A 24012-nucleotide genomic window follows, 5' to 3' on the forward strand; every position below is an offset into this window, starting at 1 on the left:
ACTTGTACTTTACAGCTGTGAATATAAGGAAAAGTAAAATGCTAACCATTGTTTAATGAATTTATAGTTAATTACATGCTTAAAAGTAAAATTATATAGATACGGGGAAATTTATTTTTATATCATAAAATTCTATTATAATTCTATTATAATCCTAATATAATTCTAATACTTTCTTTTAAAATTTCTCTCTCCATATCTAGTCTGATAATCTGTTTCTGGATAAGGTTGAGGTTCTAGGATACGTTAAGACTTGATATGGAAATGACTGTTAATAGCTGTTACTCTTCCTAAGATGTAAAGCAAATTTTATAGAATATATATATATTGTATTTGGGAAATGAATAGAATGTCCTTAGATAAGCGTTCCTTGAAGTGTGAGCCAAAGACATATTTGTACCAGAATCACCAAAATGTTTGTTAAAAATGCAGATTAAAAGGCTCTACCAAACCTTTAACTGAACCAAAACCAGGGGTGGGAGTTCTCATGGACCCAGGGAATCTGCATTTTTAACAAGCAATTCTAATGCACTGTGAAATTTGAGAAAAACCACTTGCCCTGGTGCTGGATTGATAACATCAGAGAGTAAAGCAGTAATACTTAGGTAAGTTATGCATTTAATCGTTTTGTAGATTCCCAAAATGAAAGAAGATGATATTGAGATGAAGAAGCGGAAGCGGAAAGAGGAAGGGGAAAAGGAGAAGAAGCCAAGGAAAAAAGTACCGAAACAACTGGGGTATGTGAAATTAGACATAATGAGGGAACTAGTGTTGTAGCATGACAGACTCTCCTTTTAGAAAGATATATTTAGCATTAATTAGTTCAGCTGAGCTGGGTCTAATTTAATACAGTATTTATAAATGTCAGTGACCTATTAACTTATATTTTAATAATATTGTATTTATTAATAAGTAGAAGTCATCTTAGAGATTAAGGTGTTTTAGATCACATTTATAAATTTGTTAAGTATTTTGCTCATTACAACATTTTATCAACAAGAACCAGTTTGAAAAGATGGTACAAACATTGAACATGTTATTTTAATTTTTTTGTACTAAAACTGAGCTTAGATGCCTGGGGATTGACAATTGGCGGTAGTCTTTGTATAAGCGATTTATGGTCGTTTTAATATTTTTTAAAAGTCATTGATTTTATTTAGCTATTCTTAACGCTTGTGACTTTAGATAATGATATGGCCTCTAAAAAACCAAGTAGAATTTCTCAAAAGCCTTATTAAGTCATAAGAGGGAATTCCCTGGCGGTCCAGTGGTTAGGACTCAACACGTTCACTGCCGGGGTCTGGGTGAAATTCCTGATCCCTGGTGGGGAACCAAGATACCGCAAGCCGCAAGGCACAACCACGAAAAAAAAAAGAAAGAAAGAAAAAGAAAAGAAAAAAAAAGACTTTTTTTTAAAGAATAAATGTTTGTACCTTGCAGTCATAAAGCTACCATTTGTCTCTACTTCTCTATGGCTTTTTTTTGTAGAATCAAGGGACAAAAACTTGTGAGAGGCTGGATTTTCCTTCCCTCCTTAGCAGAGAAGGTACATCTGAACTTGGGGCTGTCAGTATCCCCAGAGTTGATGTAGGGAGGTATTTATCCCCTCCTAAACATGAGATTATAGTGATCCCTGAGTCATTAAGAAATTAAGAAAAAAAAATTACTACTGGTTGTTTTAAATGATCATTATTTACAAGTAAACTTTTTATGAACAAAAACTGTAAGTAATGCCTTTTATTGAATTTATCATTTTCTCAAATTTGTAACTGATTTCATTCAGCAAATATTTACTAAGTGCTTACTGTGTACCAGACACTGTCTGGGTTTTGGATATATAACAGTAAATGAAACACTGGCCTACCTGTAAGGCACTAATAATCTTGTAGGTTCTGTAGTGCACGTGGAAGCATATAAAACATAAAATTTAGAAAAGATTTTTTAGAGAAGGTGATAGCTAAACTGAGACCACCCTTTCCTCTTAGTCCCTATAGGGAGAAAGTTGTCATTGAAAATTACACGGATCTATCCGAAAGCCTCAGAAGGCTGTTCCTAGAATGGAGAGTGAAAAATGATCAGAAGGTAGTAGCAGATAAAATAGGGTCTGGATAGAAGACATGGTGATGAATGAAGGCTCACAGATTGACACAGACATTTTGCATTTCTTCGGCAGTTTGTAGCACAAACCACCTGGGGTACCAGTTTGAAGGTGTACTATGTAGGTTTCTCTGGTTGTAATCAACTCTGTTTTCAGCAAAAGTGCATTTCTTTACTTCGTTAATTCTTTAGGTGCCTACTTTATAGATGTGCTAAAGAATGAACATTCCAAAAAGAGTAGTAAGTTTAACTTCGTATACTTTCATTTTCTTTTATTTTTTTTATTTTGGCCACGCCGAGGGGCTTGCGGGATCTTAGATGCACGACCAGGGATTGAACCTGCATCCTTGGCAGTGAAAGTAAGGAGTCCTAACCAATGGACCGCCAGGGAATTCCCTAACTTCGTATACCTAATAAACCAGAGCTCTATTCAGTTTTGTTTATTTCTGTTGACATTATTGCTTTCATTTTCTTCACTCTAATGGCCATTCACCTATCTGCCTTTCATAAGTGACAATCCAGATGATGATGAAGATGCCATTGTAAAAATGTAATTTAGTAACAAATTTGCTTCCTTACCTATCAAATGATTATTTTAATTCTGTGCCTGCTTATTTACTTGGGGTTTTAACCTTTAAAATCATACATAGCCTAACTGATCACTTTTTTCTTCACAGAGTTGTGGCTCTAAATTCACACAAATCTGAAAAAAAGAAGAAACGTTATAAAGATTCTCTTTCTCTAGCTGCCATGATAAGAAAATTTCAAAAAGAGAAGGATGCATTAAGGAAGGAGTCTAACCCTAAAGTCCCAGTGAACTTCTCAACCTCCTCTCTGAATAAAACCCCCTCTGCTGCTGTGGCATTGGGAAATGATGTCTCGGACTTAAATCTGAATAGTGCTGATCCGGACCTCCCCATTTTTGTTAGCACAAATGAACATGAACTATTTCAGGAAGCTGAAAATGCCCTAGAGATGCTAGATGATTTCGACTTTGACAGATTACTGGATGCTGCTTCTAATGGTAGCCCCCTCTCTGAGTCAGGAGGAGAGAATGGAAACACCACCCAGCCAACCTATGCTTCTCAAGTTATGCCCAAGGTGGTACCTACACTCCCAGAGGGTCTGCCTGTCCTTCTTGAAAAACGTATCGAAGACCTCCGCGTAGTAAGTGTGATCATTTTCTTGTGTTGTGTTTGCTGCACAAACATAACAATAATTACTTTCAGGCAAAAATAATAACCTATAATCCTAACTACTTATAAGTAACTTTATTTTCTATACTTCCTTTTAAGCATTGGCTCTATGCATAGCCTTTTTCTTTTAAATATAGTTACAACATGGATAACAGTTGGTTGTTTTATTATCTCACTTTATAAATATTTTTCTGCATAGGTTTCATAAATACATACGTAGTCATGTAAAGAAAATAGAAGAAAGGTAGGAACAAATAGTAACAATGCAGAAGTGTACTTGAACTTGGTCCCAACTATGTTAACAACTAGTTATTCTACAATCGATTTTACCAGCTAATCAACAGCTTTAGTAAGCAAACATTGTGTTCTCACTAGACAAACTTTTAAGAGTTGAGATTGTAGCATTTCACAGTAGATTCCTCTCCCGATTGACTTGGGTACGTAATCTTTATTTAACTAGCTGCAAATCCAGGTATGTCAGTACACTTCTCCCTTTAATCTCAGGGAAATATAATTTTGACTTAAAATGTTTCAAACCTTGCTTAAAATGCCCTTTTTTTATTACTTTAGCATGTTTGTTTGAACCCATGCCATGTTTTAGTCCTCTTTTTTTTTTTTTTTTTCCTGATTACAGAAGCCATACGCTCAATATAAATTTTTTTTTTTTTTGGCTGCACTGGGTCTTCATTATGGCTCTCGGGCTTCTCTAGTTGCGGTGCGGGCTTAGTGGCCCCGAGGCATGTGGGATCTTGGTTCCCTGACCAGGGATCGAACCCTTATCCCCTGCATTGGAAGGCAGATTCTTAACCACTGGACCACCAGGGAACTCCCTAAATTGTATTTTATACTTAGGGAAAGATACCCCATAATCAGACATTCCCCACCCCCAGCAGGGATAACCACTATTAAACTACTTATTTTTCTGGATTTTAATCCATGCATTTGCAAATATGTTGTTATTAAAAATAATTGTTAGTCGAAGTATAATGTATGGACTATTCTACAACTTGTTTCTTTCTTCTAAGGTTATAGTAACCATTTAAATCAGATTTTAAATTTATTCTCTATGTTGTATTTATTTCTCTTAACTCTTTCTGAATTTTAAATATCTGATTAGGGAAGCGAGAGATTTATCTAATTTTTCCAACAACTGACTCATGGATTCTGTTTATCAGTTCTATTCTTTTTTCTGTTTTTGTTCTTTAGCATTTCTTCTGAGGTTGTGGCTTATTAAATTCTCTTACATTTTTACTTATTTTAAGGTACTTTATTTATTAGTTCAGGACTTAGAGAGTTGTGCTCAAGTATCTCATTGCCAGTGTTTCTTAGGTTATAACTTGTTTTTACCATAGTTTTTGCTTTGTTTCTTTTCTTTTTACTTTTTTTGGTAAGATTTTCACTGTCATTTACTTCTAAGTATCTTTTATTTTACTCATGAGCTATTTTTATTTTATTTATTTAATTTTTTTTGGCTGCATTGGGTCTTCGTTGCTGCGTGCAGGCTTTCTCTAGTTGCGGCGAGCGGGGTCTACTCTTTATTGCAGTGTGTGGGCTTCTCATTGCAATGGCTTCTCTTTGTTGCGGAGCATGGGCTCTAGGCACGTGGGCTTCAGTAGTTGTGGCACGCAGGTTTCAGTAGTTGTGGTGCACGGGCTTAGTTGCTCCGTGACATGAGGGATCTTCCCAGACCAGGGCTTGAACCCGTGTCCCCTGCATTGGCAGGTGGATTCTTAACCACTGCGCCACCAGGGAAGTCCTCTGCTTTGTTTATTTCTATGCTTTATTGTTTGTTGGCCCATAAAATTCTTGATGGCTAGATCACTGTTGTCATATTTATCATTTGAAGGTGACCCTTTCTGTGCTATTAATGCTTTTCACCTCGAATTCAGTTTTGTCTGATTTTACTGTAGACTCCTTTTTCTTTATTTTTGCATGGTATAGCTTTTCCCATCATTTACCTTCATTTTAGCCCTTTTTTTTTTTGAATTCTTTTATTTTTTGACTTATTTTAGCTCTTTCTCTTATAGACAGCATGTAAATGGAAATTTGTTTATCGACCTCATCTGAGTATTTTTTAAGATTTTCTCTTTAAAATTTTATCTTACCTACTGCTGTTATAATGATAATGATATAATTCATCTTTATTCTGTCATTTTCTTTTATATTCTGTTTTATTGTTCCCTCCCCCTCCTTTGTTTTTCATTCTTTTGTTATTTTCTGAGCTTATTTTTTGAAAAGTATACAATCATTTTATTAATCAAATAGGTTTTTTATTTACTATTCTTAACCACTTTATGTATGAAGTGTAGGTATTATTTCCTTTTTATGGTTAACAAACTTAAGTGGAGGTAGGTTAAATAGCTTGGTCAGTCCACACAACTAGTAACTGGTGGAGCCCGAATTTAAACACAGGGGTTCACCTGACTCAATAGTACATGCTTTTTGCTGTCCCATGTTGCCCCTAAAATCTTTAGTTTCTTTTATGTTTTAAATAAAAAGTGCTAGGGATGTAATCCAGGTTTTTCAATATATAATTAATAATAACAGCTATTATTTATTTAGCAAAAACCTATACCTTGTATTGAGTGCAGTGCTCCTGGGACCCACAACTTCACAAGACATCATTTATTGTTCAGGAGACAGTGCCCTGACTGGGCTTAGAATACTGTATATACTGTGTAGTCTAATCCTCCAACAATTCTGTGAGGTAGGTAGTATTCTTCCATTTAATAGATGTGGAAACTAAGGTTCAGAAAGGTTAAAGGAATTTCCCAAGGCCACATAATTTTTAAATGGGTGAGGCTTGATGCAAAGTCAGGATTTAAAGGCAGGACCATCATGCTTTATAACTTGCCCTCCGTCCACTGTGTTGTATGCCATTTATTTTCACTTAATAAACAGAACTGATTAGTAATGAGTGTGTTTCAATCTTGTAAGGTGCTGTTATATCTCATATACTAAAAACTCTTTCTGTAGTAGCCATGCTAGGATTAGAACAGCTACTTCCTAACCTCTTAGTAGGAAATTATCAATAAGAAGATTCATTTCACTTTTAGTATCTGTGAATTCTCTGTATTTTTTTCTTTGAAATAGGAGATGGTATTTTTTTTCTTCAGGAGATGAGAATTCATTGTTGCGTAAAATGCTCGTATCTGTCTGATAAGGACTTTCTTCTTGTTGCTCTTTTCTCACTTTGTAACATATCTTCCACTATTCAGCCTCTTGACTTCTTTTGATTCTCTTTCTTGAAGTTTAGTTTCCATTCTGGCTTTCTTCCTATATTTCTTCTCCCTACACATACCCAGTCTTCATCCTTTCTAAGAAGCACTGAGGCACATCTCAGAAATTGTCCTCTTCTATTTACAGAATGTGATGTTGTCAAACAGTGTAAAATTATCAATCTGCCGACTGACAGAGTCAGCATGTGGCTTGCTCAGATTATTGGATCAGGCCTCTCGATGTTTTACATCTTGGGCATCTCAAAATAAACTACCTTTTGTGATTTCCCCAGTAAATTTTGCTTATGGTACGGTGTCTTGGTTTGCATACTCTTTGTTTCTGGTAAACTGGTTAAGGTGACGAACACAGTGATGAAAATATTCTTATCCTCATTGAATTAGTTGTTGCTTATCGCTTGATAATGACTGTGGCTAATTTTTTCATTGTCAGTAATTAGGTAGAACCCAGACTGGCCGCAGTCAGCTGAGTATCTCTGTACAGGGCGACAGTGTTGTACGGCTGAAGTCAGAAAGCTTCTGGTCTGAGTCTGGGATTCACCACTTACTAGCAGTGTGATCTGGGGGTATATCATGTGACTTCTGTAAGATTTAGGTTCCTTGTTTGTAAAATGGGAGCTATAATACCAATGTCACTGGCTGTTGTGAAGATTAAACATGGTAATGAGTATAATATATAGACTATCAGACACATTGTTGGACAGTATTGTCTTGTAGAAAATGAGACATCTGCTTTCTGTTATCTTGGAGATCACAGCAAGAATTGATAAACCTTACAGATACTCAAAATACACAAGACACCCATAGCACTAAAAAGTCTTATATGTGTAACTTTTTAAAAAAAATAAGTTTATTTAGTTTATTTATTTTTGGCTGCGTTGGGTCTTCATTGCTGCATGCGGGCTTTCTCTAGTTGCTGCAAGCGGGGGCTACTCTTCGTTGCAGTGCGCAGGTTTCTTACTGCGGTGACTTCTCTTTTTATTTTTTTTTTTGAAAAGCAAATTTTTCTTTATTTCTTGTTAGCCAGTATTTAACAACAGACTCTTTTTTTTTTTTTTAACCCCAGTCTCAGTTTGCCTTATTATTAACATTGCACATTAATATGGTATATTTGTTACAATTAATGAACCGGTATTGATAGATTCTTATTAACTAAAGTCCACACTTATTCAGATTTTCTTACTTTTTCCCTAATGTCCTTCTTTTGTTCTAGGATCCCATCCAGCACACCACATTACATTCAGTCATCCTGTCTCCTCAGGCCCCTCTTGGCTGAGACAGTTTCTCAGACTGTCCTTGGTTTTTTGTTTTTTGTTTTTTTTCACTTTCTAATCATACCATTTAATACAGGAAAGTGACTGTCTTCTTAATGACAATCTCTGGCAGCCCACTAACTTCCTTTTCTTTTCTTTTTTTTTTTTTCACACACACACACACACACACATACACACACACTGTATTTTATTTTTACAAGAGATAAATAGACTGACACCAAGCATTGTACATGGATGACCACAACAAAAGCAACAATGATTGCAATTACCAAACATGAAACACACTCATACTATGTCATAATATTGACATTCAGTCCAGTAATCCTCCACTGTAACAGCTCCTTTACTTTGCAGTGAAAATTGATTTGTATATTCTTTACCTCTGAGTCCTTGTGGGATTTTTTTTTTTTTAATTCAGACAGAAAGTCACAAAAATTATAGTCGTCCTCATCAGTTCACTCAGTCCCATGTAATTAATTTTTTTTTTCATCTTGATCTTTTGTTAGCACTTTTATGAGTTCATCAGTTTTTCATTAGAGTTCTGAAAATGCTTATTCATTCAGTTCAGCAGTACAGTCAGTTACCAGAAACCTGTACTTGTCAGAGTCTTTTCCATGAATTTCTTAAAGATGAAACCCTTTTATAGGAACATATTTGCAAAAGCATCAGAGTACACCCAGAACTGTCTGTAAATGACAAAAGACTTAAAAATGACCACAGTTAAAGATTTGATGAAAGTTCATGATAATGCAGTTGACAAGAAAATTAGTTATTTCTGAGATATACATTTTAAAGTAATAACTAGGATTATGACTTATAACATTATACCAGAACATATAAGATTTTTAGAAATTTCATGTAATGTCTGAAACATTTATATTAACATATTTCCATACAAATAACCCAATGAAAGTTTAGTATTAGTTGTTTTGTTTGTTTGTTTTTTTATACTGCAGGTTCTTATTAGTCATCAACCTCATACACATCAGTGTATACATGTCAATCCCAATCGCCCAATTCAGCACACCACCATCCCCACCCCACCGCAGTTTTCCCCCCTTGGTGTCCATATGTCCGTTCTCTACATCTGTGTCTCAACTTCTGCCCTGCAAACCGGCTGCGGTGACTTCTCTTTTGCGGAGCATGGGCTCTAGGCACGTGGGCTTCAGTAGTTGTGGCACATGGGCTCAGTAGTTGTGGCTCATGGGCTCTAGAGCGCAGGCTCGGTAGTTGTGGCACACGGGCTTAGTTGCTCCACGGACCAGGGATCTTCCCGGACCAGGGCTCAAACCCATGTCCCCTGCATTGGCAGGCGGATTCTCAACCACTGCGCCATCAGGGAAGCCCCTGTGTAACTTTTTAAATTTAGGAAAATTCCGAAAAATGAAATACAGACATAACAGGAAAGAATGTTATGTATGCTAAATTTTGTTTCAGCACTGTTTAATTGCCTGCTCATGCCAGGTAATAAGCTGGGATACAAAGTGTAGTTAATCATAGCCCCACCCTCAAGGAGCTTATTCTAAGTAAATAGATATGGAAGCATATAATGTGTAATGTGTTTATTGAGAGTTATATTGACAATCTTGTGTTTCTCTAGGCTGCCAAACTTTTTGACGAAGAAGGAAGGAAAAAATTCTTTACACAGGATATGAATAATATTCTTCTGGAGTAAGTAATTTTCTTCTTTGATTAAGAAACCTTGAAAATTATTTAAACCTTATGAAGTCATTAAAAAATATAGTAGGCCTTTGAGGTACAGATGCTGAGTGGTTGGCTAGTCTCATGCATTAGCTCTTCCCTTTTGGCCTCACAGCATGTGTGATTAACATTTGTTTCTTAGCAAAACGATGCTTCTACATACATTGGTTCTCCAGGACCCCTTACGATAATCAAATCTTCCAATGTTATAACTGCCAGAGCAAGTGACTGCTGTATGGGTTGAATATTATCGTAGATTTAAATGCATTCTTTGTCACGTTATGTGAAAATATCTTTCTGGGACAGTTCTGATTGTTTGTATTAAATTTGGTGTACTTTCCTTCTACTTTGATTCAGACGTGGGGAAAATAATTCCATTAGTATCCAGTGAGGTTTATTATAATTCATACAGACATTTATAGCCAAATGGAAAGTGTGGTTTAATGAAGAATCATTTTTGTGGGGTAGGACGGAGGCAGTGTGGAGAAGACAGATGTTAAATTGGAAAGGAAAGGGTGAAAGCTGGTTTATGATATAAATTGTATTTAAATTAGTGATAATTTTCACCCTTAGCTAGAGTTTAACATTAATGAAGTTGCACGTTCTAAGACTGTGGTCAAATAAGCTGTACTTATAAACCTGTTGGCTTATAAATTTTGACCATGGTTCCAGAAATTGAGTATATAATTGGCTACACGCAGAAATGGGCAAAAAGGAAGTGGTCCTGGGAAAAGCAGCAAATTCCTCTGTGATGAAAATAACGTATGCCTACTTTTGGTGGTTCAGTAGCATCGTATACAAAGAAACAAGGCAGTGTTTCCAATACTACGATTCCTGTCTTTTAAATATATAATGGAGATAGTTTCTCGTGAGATATAAAGGATGGATTAGCTTATTGGTTTTGATAACTATTTTAATTAATGCACTCTCTCATTCTCCTGAAGTACTTAAAAAATCATTTTGGCCCCCACGGACTCATAAAACACATAACCTAGTATGCCAGTGGCGTGGAGACAGAGGAGTTTCTTGTTCCTATTCTTTATTTTAGCCAGGGGTTTGCAGACTGATTCTGTCTGCCTGCAGGTGCTTCCTGTCTGTTCCACCTCCTTTTACCTAGCTCCCTTTTAAACCTTAGATTCAGTAAACAGTGTAACCATTACTCATCAGAGCTGCCCCAGATTCCAAAATCTGGGATCTGACTAGCTCCTTTTTTTTTTTTCACCTAAGAGCCCTAAGTTTTCTAGATCAGGTCTTTTTCCTGTGACTGAGACAGTCCTTTTTTATTTTACTCTTCTGTAAGGGGACAACTCTTTCTCTCCTGAGAGAATCAAAAAATCATCCTTGGGATATAACATCTCAAAGAAGCATCTCTGTTAATTCCTGCCATGTCTGTCTTAAAACGAATCTTCTAGTTTTCTTGGAGCCCATCTGCTTTTTATTTCACTGAGAGTGTGCCTCTAATTCTACAAGCCCTAGTGTTCAGAGTTGAATTTTTTCCCTTTTAGTGACTTTCTTATGCCCCCTTGTCTTCTTTTTCCACTTTCCTGAATAGACATCCTTATTTTTCTGGACTGAGTTGATTTTCTAAGGGCATATGAGACATGATTATTTGGGGTAGTAATTCCCATGAATTTATTCAGGTATATTTTATTGTCCCCATATACTACAACATTAGAATTCTTAGTGGGAAAAAAAATATTAAAGTATATGTGTGAGGGATGTGTACTTAAACTGCTCTCAGATATGAATTTGTATATATTTGGGATAGACCAATACAGTCAGTAACCTCTATGGTTAATACATTTCTCTAATTTTTACCTAATATTATGGGCTTAGGAGCAGGGAGTCAGCACTTCCTGTTTCTGAGTTAACCCCTGTTTGGAAACTACTAATTTTTATAAGTAGGTCATTGAGCCAGTCTCTTCTTACTTGGAATCTCTTACTACTTGGAGTTTCTATTTTATTTTCAGCTTTAACTAAGCTTTTATAATGGGGCAAGCCTAGAATGCCTCCTACCCAGAGTCTCGACTTTTAATAAAGATCTAACCACAATATTTAACCAAGTGTTTGTACACAGAACTCATGACCATAGTGATTGCCTTCCATATGAACCTCTGATTTGACCCTCTGGCTCTAATAGGGCTTAAACTTCTTTTTATTTATTCTTTTGTTGTATTTGGCTTCTCTAATACCAAGAATTTTCAACTGTCAATTCTAAGGAGTATAGTTTTCCACATTTCATTGTTTCTGAAATTGCAGTGTATATTTTAAGTGTTGGATACATTTGATCTGGCGGGTTTCTTTCCTTCCCCAAAAGCTGTTAATTGAATCTTTGGATGCACCTTATATTTGTGAAAATATTTACGTCTGTTTGCACCTTCTTCTATAGTAAAACATGATGATTTGGACATAGTTTGTTGCCAAGGGCCGCAGTTTGGTCTTGACCTTCAAATTAACATCTGTTCTCATCTTTCTACAGTAGCAACTGCCAGATATACTGTCTTCCATCTGGAAGAAACCTCAATTGTTTGTCAGTAGGCTTGTCCTGCTGAGAATATGGTGGCTATTACAAACTCTTCCTTTTTTTTTTTGAAGTAACTGTTTGGTTAAATACCCTTTTAGCAGGAACTGGAGAACTGGAATAAATTGAACAAACTATTAAATATCTAGTTCAGTGGAGGCACAATAAGGAAAACAAAGAAGGATAAAACAGTCTGTGTGTGTAGCCAGGAGGGCTTTACCTCTTCTGAATCTGTAATTTTTTCCAACACCTTTAAGGAAAAAATACTCTAAGAATTCATTGAAACTGTGACTCTAGTATAGCAGTTGCAGGGTGGTGAGGGGAAGTATGATGTCTCTTTGAGGAAGTGAGCTTTTGGTTAATAATGGAGTTCCTGTGCTTTACCCAAAAATGTAGACTTTGCCCCTGTCATCAAAAAATTATTTGGGCGGGGTGGGGAATAAATTAGGAGTTTAGGTTTTTTGGGGGTTTTTTTGGCTGCATCGTGCAGCTTGCGGGATCTTAGTTCCCCGACCAAGGATCGAACCCATGCCGCCTGCAGTGGAAGCGTGGAGTCCTAACCACTGGACCACCAGGGAATTCCCAGGAGTTTAGGATACACACTACTATATATAAAATAGATAAACAACAAGGACCTACTGTATAGCACAGGGGACTATATTAAATCTCTCATAATAACCTATAAGGGAAAAGAATCTGAAAAAGTATTTATATATATATAACTGAATCACTTTCCTGTATATGTGAAACTAACACAGTATTGTAAATCAAGTATACCTCAATAAAAAAAAAAAGAAGAAAGCAAAAAAAATTATTTGCCATCTTGTTTGGGATTGTAAATTCTACTCTTAAACTAGATTCATTGAAATTTTTTATAGCATTACGATTTATGGGGTTTTTTTTTTTCCTTGAAAAATACTGTCTAGGAAATCATGGAAAGGTAAAAGGAGAAAAGAATCACTGCCTCTGCCTCCTTGCTTGTTTGTTACTACCTAAAAGAAATTCTGTACTACTTATTTGTTGTTGTTTTTGGTCAGCATTGAGTTACAGCTGCAGGAACTAGGCCCTGTCATTCGTAGCGGTGTCTACTCCCACCTTGAAGCTTTTGTGCCATGCAATAAAGAAACACTGGTAAAACGTCTAAAGAAGTTACATCTCAATGTCCAGGTAAGAGGAGGAACAATAATACCTGCATCTGGGGTTTTATAACCTGAAAGGAGACTGATTTCTGTTTGCTACTTTTGCATACTAATTGCTTTATAGTTGTATTGTACATATTTAGTAACCATAGGATGTTCTTTAGTAACCATAGCATGTTGGGTCCCCCGGGAAAAAATTGCTTTTCATCAATTGAGAGGTTTAGATGAGACATAATGTTTTCTAATGCTTCTTGGACTAGGTAAATTAACCTCAGTTCCACAACTGACACAACTTTGCCCTCAACAAATAATCTGACATACGTATAATTCAATTTTCTTATTCCTGAAATGGACCTATACAGATACGCTCACACTGACATGAAGACCAATGGAAAGAATCACAGGGTTGCACGTAAACTTAAGATTGCTTAAAGATTATCTAGTGTAAGCATCCATGTTTTGCTAGATTCTTCTTGACTACAATGCCTCTAAGTAATTGTGCAAGTTTGCATGCTTCCAGTGATCAGAAACTTATTTCATTACAGTATCAGGAAGTTTTTGCATATGTTGAGCCAAATCCAAGTGCTTTCCATCCCATTGGTCCTAATTCTCCTTTTGCGTTTATTCACAAATTATGTCCCCTTCTTTACTTCATTTAAAATGGGCTTCAGTACCTTCACTGTCCTGATTACTCTTCGTTTAATGATTTGTTTGACTATGTATTTTAAAAATATTTACAACTTGCAAATTATAGAAAAAAATAACTTGGATGCAGTTTAAGATAAAAAAAAGAACACTTCTTTTCTATGAATAAAGGTATTTCCTGGAATTAAGGGTAAGAATGCAACCAGGAAGGAATGGGAACTGATAATCTGAATTAACTCTGTTTCTCTTTACCTCTCTCACCTTATCTCAGTTTTATCCTTTTATGTGCATCTGCAGATAAGTTTTCTTTATTTCCAAGGTTTTATATTACAGAAGAGCTACACACAGAGATTGACTGCAGATTTTTCATCCCAATCCATATTCTTGGGGTGAAAACTCTGGTTGTATTATTTTGAGTCAGTCTGAACTTTTCTGGTCGGGGGGTTGGAGTCACAGAGCACAGCATGGTGCAAACAGGGGACTGAGTGCGGTGCTCTGGATCTCCGCAGTGGCTGTGATCTGACAGGCATAGAATTCTTTGTTATAGGCGCTATACTTCTATTAATCAAATAGTCCTTTTGAATTGAGAAACTGTAGTTCTTTCTCAATTCAAAGCAGGTTAATGAACAAATGAAATTTATTTGAGGTCTCAGATTTTGTGCCTATGCCTGGACATTGACTATGGAATGTTGGCTATGGAAGAAAGACATTTATCTAACCCTTGCTTTTCTTTATGTGGTATAATCATGTACCTTTGTATCCCTAAACATTATATTGTTTGGTTTGCCATGTTTTTGAGCTTCATTTAAATGGAGTAATAGTGTCTGTTTTCTTATGCAGCTTGCTTTTTTACACTCACCGTTATGCATCTCAGATTTATCTGTCTTTACATGTAGGGGAACTCCATTTTTACTGCTGTGTGTACAGTGTTCCGCTGTATGAATATATCTCAGTTATTCATTGTACTGTTGATGTATATTTGGATTGTTCCCAGGCAGATAGTCTCAGCTATGTAATTCTTAAGATGAGATCACCCAGAGACCATGATACTGGATCTTCCATTTTTTAAAATGGGATTTTATAGCAGACACTGTCATATGTGCAATAATACTTATTAATTGGTATGCATGAAATAAGTAAAATGCTTGTTAGTAATATCTGTATTTTGTTTTTATTAATAAAATTAATGTTATTAATAGAATAAAATGTTTTAATTTGTAAAACATACCTGCCATAAAATGATAATTGCATTCCTAAAAATCTTCTCCTTACCAAAAATCACATTTTAAACACAGTTGTGTCAGTAAGAAAAGCAAAGTCTAATATTTCTGCACCTATGACAGTAATAAGAGTATGTTCTAAATAGCTACATATATATTTTGTTACTTGCAAGATGAAATTAATAAATTGATTGATTAAAGCTGTCAGATACAAACCTACTTTTCTTTTTGCCCTGAACCGACATGAATAAGAGTCTCCCATTTTCCTCTTTCACTTTGGCCTTGACCTTGCATTTTTCCTTACAACTTAAGTCACAGTTACTAACAATAAACAAGAAAACAGGATGCCAACATTCTGTTGGTAGTCACCAAACCAAATTGTGCATTCCAGTCCTCCAAAGCAGTATCTCTTCTTGTGGTACTAGTTCCCCATCCTAATGGGGATTAACTGGTAGTAGTCTGCACAATGTAGATTTTGTTCTCTATTTAATCATTTTATTACAGTTAAAGTGTCCATATAATTTACTGGAGTATTTTTAAGAGTGTAATTGAGCACTATTAATAATTATGCTGAGGCAAGAGGCAAAAACTGGGACTCTGCTTGGCTGTCTGGGAAGTAGGGTTATCCTAATTTTATTTACAGTGTGCATTATGAAAAGTCAGCATTTCAGAAGAAATGTCCGTATTTGAATATGCTAACGTTTGAAATGTGTGATCAATATCTAAAACCCAAATTTCATCTTTTGAGGATCTGCTTGCAAAATAAGTTTTGTAAATATGTTTGAAAAAACTTTCAGTGTTTTTTTTTCCTCAGGATGATCGTTTAAGAGAACCTCTGCAAAAACTGAAACTGGCTGTTAGCAATGTCATGCCTGAACAGCTATTTAAATACCAGGAGGACTGCCAGGCTCGTAATCAAGCTAAGTGTGCCAAGTACGTACCTCTTCTATTTGGACTGGCTTTTGCATTTGAGAAATACTTGTAGCTGTTAGGGATTGGTCTCAAGTGGACTTCATCACCCAGTAGAAATCCACATAAACCACTGACGTGGTATAATTGAATATATTTTCTAAATGGCAAGTGACTTATCACTCAGCTGCTTTGGTGTGGAAGGCAAAAGGTCTTTTGATTTAGTGTATGGATGTGACCAAAGCTAGAGCTGACACTGGTCAGACATTTCACATGTTGACCTACTTGACTGGTTGAAGTTGGATACAAAAGATAAGTGTTCATGCCTTTATATTAGCGTCTGAAGACCTTATTTACCAGAGCGCTTTATAATGCACTTCAAACTCAGAGTATTATGTGGAAAGGCAGACTCCTCATTTACCCTGGCTTTTGAGTTAACATTCAATTAAGCAATTCAACAAGTATCTAAGGAACATATTATAGGCAGTGTTGGGTTGAAACTTTGCTTCATAAAATGGTTTTCACTTTTAGGTTTCAAACAGATGAAGAACGAGAAAAAAATGGATCTGAGGAAGATGATGATGAGAAACCAGGGAAACGTGTCATAGGACCAAGGAAGAAATTCCACTGGGATGACACCATTAGGTAAGATTTAACCAAAACCTTCACTTTTAACCAAATAGATGATGCAGAAGTCAGGTTTCTCATAAAAAGAATCGATAGTAAATGGAAAACTAGATAGAAGCAACCAGAAGTTAGTGTGTAGGAAAAATTAATCAAGAGAAGATTAATTTGGTTCTAATATCCTCAGAGTTCTATCACTTCTATTTACATATAGTACTTTTTATAAACTAATCTTATTATTGAGTAAGTCATACTGGTTTCAGAGGTGAAGTACTAAATATATTTATATAACCAGTCATCTTTCTTACCAGTATTTCTGTACTCCAAGTGGAGGGTTTAGTTGTAGGACTATCCCTTTTAATCTTTGGTGCCTGGATTAAAGGTATCAAAGGAAATTATCTCATATTGGGAATTTGGCTATAGTACACTGAATGATATATGTTAGAAATTATTTATCTTCATGTCATCTTCTGAATTCTTCAGATAATATTCTTTATTATTGCTGTCAGATTTGTGTGCTTTTAAAAAATCTGTTTCAAGCTTAATTTTCTACAATTTTGCAGTCAGATTTATATATAAATATATATTTTTAATCTGTTTAGAACTTTGTTATGTAACCTTGTTGAGATCAAATTGGGATGCTATGAGTTAGAGCCAAATAAAAGCCAGTCTGCTGAGGATTATCTTAAATCCTTTATGGAGACAGAGGTGAAACCATTGTGGCCTAAGGGCTGGATGCAGGCAAGGTAAGAAATATGACATCCTAGATTTTATTTTACTTTTTTATTGCTGTTATTAAAGACATATATACACACGTATGACATTCATTTTCCTAAGAACCTAGTGTGTTTAACATTATTTACAGTCATCTCAGATGATGTCTGCTTTGAAAGCTTCACTCACTTAAAAAACAAAACAATTAGTCACATGGACATAGAGATACACATAAAGGTGATTTTTTTTTTTTTTTTTTTACCGACCACTTTTTCTTTTTTGCACGTGAATTTCCTAATAAGAGAAAAGGGGAGGGGGGACGAAGGTTTTGAACTTTGGAAGGGGAACTTTGTATGGGTATCATGAAGATCAGTAACTGAGTACAAGATTTAGAGTGTAGAAAAAGAGGCACAGCCTTAGTGCTATTGAAAATAGTCAATGTAGAGTGGTATCTCTAAAACTAAGTGTAGCCCAGTTTAAAGAGTTAAGTAAAGAATGTTAAAATTAATAGACTTGGCTGTCTCAACCTGTCATCCTAAAGTATTCATCTTAAATCAACAGAAATCTGTTAAAAGGTTTAAATAAAGAGGTAATATAACATTTCCCATAAAATAGGTTATTGAATTTACTGTACCATTATAAGTCTTTACTTGGTAAAAAAAGCGAGTAGTAGCCTATTGAATATTAAATGATTAAATTAACAAAGTGATTATCATGTTATTATCTGCTGCAGAAAAATAATTGTGTCCTTTTAATTTTTCCAGAATGCTTTTTAAGGAAAGTCGGAGTGTACATAATCATCTTACTTCTGCTCCGTGAGTAAATGCAGACTCCAGATTTCTTCATTTATATTTATTCACATTATGATATTTAGTAAACAAAAATATCATTTGTTAAATGCTAGGTAAAATAGAACTTAAACATACATTTATACAATCTCTGTCTTACCACTGCTTTTTTGTTTTTAAAAATCATTTAAACTGTTGACTCTGTAGACCTCAGGACACATTTATCTATTAAAGAACTTCTCAGGCTAGTCTCTAAAAACTTGAATCCATACTGTAACATATTGGCCTGAGATCTGGTAGTGAGAAGCCATGTAAACAGGAAGGCTCTGGTGGTTTCCTTTGTTCCTGGACCATCTGCCCTCCAGTTGTTTTGTATACTTTTTCTTTCCCTCTTAATGACCATCTACAAAGGTAATCTGTTAGCCTCATGCTTTCCAAGACAGTTCTGTGTATATCCTACCTAGCCTTGCCTTGCAGTGTTTTATTCCACAAAATTAACATGCTCTTCATGTCCTTCCCTCTGTCTAAAACTGAATCTTTCATTAGTGATGTATTGATAATTACTAAAGAAGGGTCTCTAGTGAAAAGGCAAGTTTTTTCTGTGGTTACATTTTTGGGTGAATACTGGTTAATTTGACAAGGATTTTATTTTTACTTACAACTTAAGGCTACTTCTCTATTGCCTAGAAGTGTAGTATTAAGGGTTAATAAAATATAAAATTAGCAAGTCACTGAGAATTTACTGAGCACTGTAGTTCAGTATTCCACTGAGAGATCTGGTTAACATCTGGGTAATGTTACAAAATTCCCCCTCTCCTTGTATACAGTTATAGTAGGTGGAATTTTTTACAGCTTTTAGGAAGGACACTTTGTTAGTATACCATCAGAGATGTATTGAGTTGGTATGGTTTTCAGATCTTGCTAGTTTTGTTGTTTTGGGTATAAATTTGGAGTAGTTTGGTTTCATACGTTATAGGTTTACTTTGTTGCAGGTGGTTTAGATATCCCAGGGTGGGGGGTATGTATATTTTTTATGCCTTTATATGTATTTGTGTCAATAATATTTCAGGCCTTTGATTTCCCTATAGTTCTAAAATCACGTTACAATTCAAGTATAAATAAATAATTCATTCCTTTAATTCTAAAGCAAGTGTTTACATAGATCCTTTACCTCAGTTTTTATTTTTTTCTTTTTTAGTAGCCTCATTATTATGGCTAACTTTGTGTTTCATTTTATATCAGAAAGTAGGAATCTGTGTGATAATATGGGCCTGAAAGTCATGAATATTACTGTTGCCTTAACGAAGTTGTAGATTGGCAGTAAAATTTTAATCAAGATACTTGTTAATTTAATTGATGGCATTTTAACTTAGTGAAGTCGAAATATTCAGACATGTGAGGTATTTTAGCTTTTCAACCCTTTTTTAATCTTCAAACATTTTCCACACTGGTTCCCAAAGGTTCCAAGGATCCATGGTATTTTTTATTGCCTTTTTTCTGTCATTTTGAAATTTTTTATCTAAATTATTATGTTAAAAATAATTTTCTTTAAAAACTTGAGGATTTTTTGTTTTGTTTTTTAAACAGTATCTCATTTACAACCTCTTAGCATGGTTTAATTTGAGCTTAAAGTTCCTTGAAGCTCTTATTCTATAAATGATTACAAATTCTTACCAATTCTTTGAAATAAGCCTCCTTAGGCAGCTTTGTTAGCCTGTCTTGAATTATTTTAATTTTTTTTTTTTGAGTATTTACATTTAATTTTTAAAAAAACTTTATCATCTACATTTCACATTTTACTAATGGTTTGGCCTTTATTCTAGTGAATTGAAACTGGGGAACATGTTGCTGTATATTCACATATAAACTGAGCACTTATATAGCTTATATATAGTTCCTTCAGAGAACTTCCCAAATGGGAGAAATTACTGACCCATATAATTACAAGATTATGTGTTACAATTTCCTAATGCATGACTTAACTGCTCCTGAAATGGCGTCCTTTTTAATCTTTTCTCTTAGGGCAAAGAAAAAGGTGATTCCTGCACCTAAACCCAAAGTGAAGGTAAGTGTTGAACCAAATCTTTAATTAGTGATAATTGGTGACTGTTGAAATACATTCTTAGGATGAAAAGGTTATATGGCATTTCACATATATTTTAGGTACCATACTCTTAAGATGGGTGTTTTCAAACATTGTAAAAATCCTAGAACCATTGTATTTGGGAGAAGAGATGACTTTGTGGCAGTGGGAAATTTATATACATTAGTTAAATTGTAAGGCTTATTACTACTTAGAAATGTTGGATAAAATATGACAAATATCTCTCAGAAGCATCGCTGAGATTGCAAATATAAATATATAAGAGAAATTCCTAAGGCTCAAAACAAAGAAGAAGCTGCCAGAGTGTTAATCTGTCACTGAAACTTTAGTTGCCCTTAGGTGCATTTGCTGATTTCCATCACCTTCTCAGAGCACAGCAGAGAAGATTTTCTTAGACTTAAATAGGTTGGGAATTGGAATGAAACTCTCCATAAACCTGGGACTCTCAAAGGGTAACATTTTTAGTAAAAGAAAGAACTAGAAAAGAAATCCATTCACCAGTGGAAAGACTAAGAAATTTGTGTATCTTGGCCTGGGTTCTGGATTAGGGGAAGAAAGTCCTCCCTGAAATTTTTCTCTGGATTAGGAGTTTAATTTACACAACCTGCAAGATCTGGGAAAACCTCAGGCTAAGAAAATAACTTAAGGTTGGTAGATTAGTATTAACCCAGGGCAATGGCAAATCACATTCACTCTTTAATAATGTACCTTCATCCCAGGCCTCAAAGGCTTATCACATATATACTGTGTGAAACATGAGTTTACAATCTGAAAATACAGAATACGTGAAGAAGTAAGTTACTATGAGTGAATCAGCAGAAACAGCCAACAGAATTAGATCCCTAAGAAGGGCAAGGAATGGATTTATTAGATTTAGAACATAAAGTAACTTAAGCTTTTTGATATTTAAAAAAGTAGAAGGGGGGACAAAAAATATCCGATCAAAGTAGACAAAGCAGAGTTGAACCAAGTATAACCTCTAGAAGTGAAAACTGTAATCATTTGAAATTAAAATTGTAATGAAAGCCCACAACTTGTAGGTTTTAGACTTTTCCCATAGCCTTCATCTCTTTGAATAGAGGTTCCTTGCTTGTGAGGTTAGGGCCAGAAGGTCAATATTTGCTACTCCATGGTCTTCTTAATTTATTGTATTAGAGGCTCTTTGAATACAGATTAAATAGTCTTCTTTTTCTTAGTTAACCTGGCTTTGTCTTCTAATCCAAATAATATGGAGCCAGTATTTCATTAAATCTATTGAATTCATGCTTTGTTTTGACATTTGACTTTATTTTTAAACTCCTAATACCCACCATAAAGCGTTGGTTAAATTTTGATACATATATTTAAACATATGATTAATTTACCAGAATTCTAATAATGGGTGTGCTGGGATGGTACAGGGGAATTATCTGTTTTGTTCCTTTCTTTGTGATTAAATTACCCTTTCCTTGTCCCCAAATGGAAAAACTGTATTGCGGATATGGTTTTTTCCTGCCCTGCTGACCCTTAAATACCTATTTCAGTTATAAAGGTAATATAAGGAAATGCTTACAGGAGAAAATGCAAACAATACAGAAAAGTAAGAAGGAGGAAAGTAAAAGTATCCAGAAATTTCTGCTCACACAGAAGAAAGAGCTACTAACTTTCTGGTACACATCTGCCCTCCCTTCTTCTGGCTCTCTGTCCCTGCCTCCCCTCCTTCTTTCCTTCCACCCATTCATCCATTCATCCATCCATCTATCCATCTATCCATCTGTCCATCCAGTCACTCATTTATCCAGACTGAATTAACATTTTATATAAATGGAATAACCTGCTTTTTCGGCTCAAATATATATCCTGAACAATTTACCAATATAAATCTACACAGTACTCTCTTGGCTGGATTTAATGTTATTTTTGTAAAGAAAAAAATACTAATTAAAGAAAAATTAATAAAGAAAGTTACTTAAAATGGCAATCTTATACTGGTAACACTCCCAATATTATTTTGACACACTCCCCCACTCTCAGTTTCTGTACTTTTTATAGTAATGCAGTTTTCACTAATTATGTAATTGGATGGCATGTCAGTGCAATCATGTCTCATCTGCATTACCTGTTCATCTTAGCAGACAATTTTGACCTTAATGTAGTTACGCTACAGACTTCTAAAAGGTATTGAGGTTTTCAATCATGGCTTTTTAGAATAGAAGTTTAGAGAAATTGCTAAGAAAGAGTATAGTGGCATTCTTAACAGAAATAAGAATTTATTATTCTTATTTACTGTAATACCTTAGAAAGTAGATGGTAAAGACCCTTTCTCTCCATGCTTTCTCCACTGTAGTTAGAATAAGTGCTGTCATGGCGTAAATTAATGTATAATATAAGGGTTTGGGTTTATTTGGATTTGTCTGTTTTTAAGAAACTAATTGAAGAAACTTTGAAAAGATTTTTATGTAGTTTTATTTCTTCTTAATTTTAAATATAAAATGAATCATGTACTTTATATTTTTCTTAAGAGAAAGATACTTTTTAAATTCTTTTGCTCTTTGAGTATTTTAAACTGTGCCCTAATTCTCGTATCTCTTCCTTGAATTTTAAGAAAGTTAATTTTTTTTGATAAAACAGAATATATTCTCTCTTAGGTATTCCAAGTTTTAATTCCTAATACTCTTGCTTTCTTAGCATAGTGCCTTGCTCATAGTGAATATATGTGGAATAAATTACAAATGACTTCTACCATAATGAATAGAAAAGGTAATTTAAGTGTGCTTGAATTGAATCTTCTGCCAGTTTGATGTACCAGTTTCTCTATGTACTGCCTATGGGTAGCTGTAGGACAGGCATACAAAGAGGCCGAAATGCAAGGAAGCAGAGAGTGAGGGCCAGTATCGTTGTAAACCATACTATACGAGATGGGTAGAATCTTTTTTATATATAATTAATTTATTTTTATTATTTATTTTTTTAATTTTTGGCTGCGTTGGGTCTTTTATGCTGTGCGCGGGCTTTCTCTAGTTGCGGCGAGCGGGGGCTACTCTTTGTTGCGGTGTGCGGGCTTCTCACTGCGGTGGCTTCTCTTGTTGCGGAGCATGGGCTCTAGGCGTGCGGGCTTCAGTAGCTGTGGCACACGGGCTCAGTAGTTGTGGCTCGTGGGCTCTAGAGCGCAGGCTCAGGAGTTGTGGCTCACGGACTTAGTTGCTCCCTGGCATGTGGGATCCTTCCAGACCAGGGCTTAAACGCATGTCCCATGCATTGGCAGGCGGATTCCTAACCACTGCGTCACCAGGGAAGTCCCTGGGTAGAATCTTAAGATAAAGGCAGAGGGACTTCCCTGGCGGTCCAGCGGTTAAGACTCTGCACTTCCACTGCAGGGGGCTCGGGATCAATCCCTGGTCGGGGAACTAAGATCCTGCATGCTGCACGGTGCGGCCAAAAGGTTAAAAAAATACAAATAAAAAAGATAAAGGCAGAAGTTCTCCTAGGTATAAGGAGGATAAAAGGAGAATAGTTTCTGAACAAATGGATTCGGAATAGTATCTGAAGATCTGATAGAGGTGGGTGAGGGGAGAGGAGGTTTCATTAGTAATAGACCTAGTATATGAATGTTCCTTTGGCTTGGTTTTAAGCCTTCTTAGAATGGCTTACTAAGATGTGGCAGCTGTGTGCAATACATCAGATACTTTGGCTTTTGAGGACAGTTCAGTTAGGAGCTCTACCCTCTGGAAAATTATTTTGGTTTTTACAGTCTCTAAAGATTTCTAGTAGAATTTTAGTTATGAGAATTCCTTTGTCCTTTAAAATCTAATACTTTGTAAATTTTGACTAATCGTTTTTGTTTTTCCAACATAATGCTGTTTAT

General features: G+C 35.3%; 1 protein-coding gene across 7 annotated transcripts in view; it reads left to right on the top strand.

Moving 5' to 3' along the window:
- Positions 1 to 24012, top strand: part of UBN2 (ubinuclein 2) — a 76782-nt gene that overhangs the window by 31137 nt on the left and 21633 nt on the right. For 6 of the 7 annotated variants that reach the window (XR_014266815.1, XM_082472859.1, XM_082472861.1 and 3 more), the window contains 9 exons: positions 634 to 737; positions 2775 to 3264; positions 9404 to 9474; positions 13063 to 13192; positions 15844 to 15962; positions 16470 to 16583; positions 17165 to 17308; positions 18041 to 18091; positions 20087 to 20129. Coding sequence is in view for 6 of the 7 variants with exons in the window: in XM_082472859.1 (XP_082328985.1) it covers positions 634 to 737; positions 2775 to 3264; positions 9404 to 9474; positions 13063 to 13192; positions 15844 to 15962; positions 16470 to 16583; positions 17165 to 17308; positions 18041 to 18091; positions 20087 to 20129 (1266 nt within the window). In the remaining variant the exon portion in view is untranslated. The remainder of the gene's footprint in view (positions 1 to 633; positions 738 to 2774; positions 3265 to 9403; positions 9475 to 13062; positions 13193 to 15843; positions 15963 to 16469; positions 16584 to 17164; positions 17309 to 18040; positions 18092 to 20086; positions 20130 to 24012) is intronic. The other variant, XM_082472863.1, reaches the window with a different exon arrangement.

This window comes from Balaenoptera physalus (assembly GCF_965194825.1).
Source record: "Balaenoptera physalus genome assembly, chromosome: 8".
Taxonomy (NCBI): Eukaryota; Metazoa; Chordata; class Mammalia; order Artiodactyla; family Balaenopteridae; genus Balaenoptera; species Balaenoptera physalus.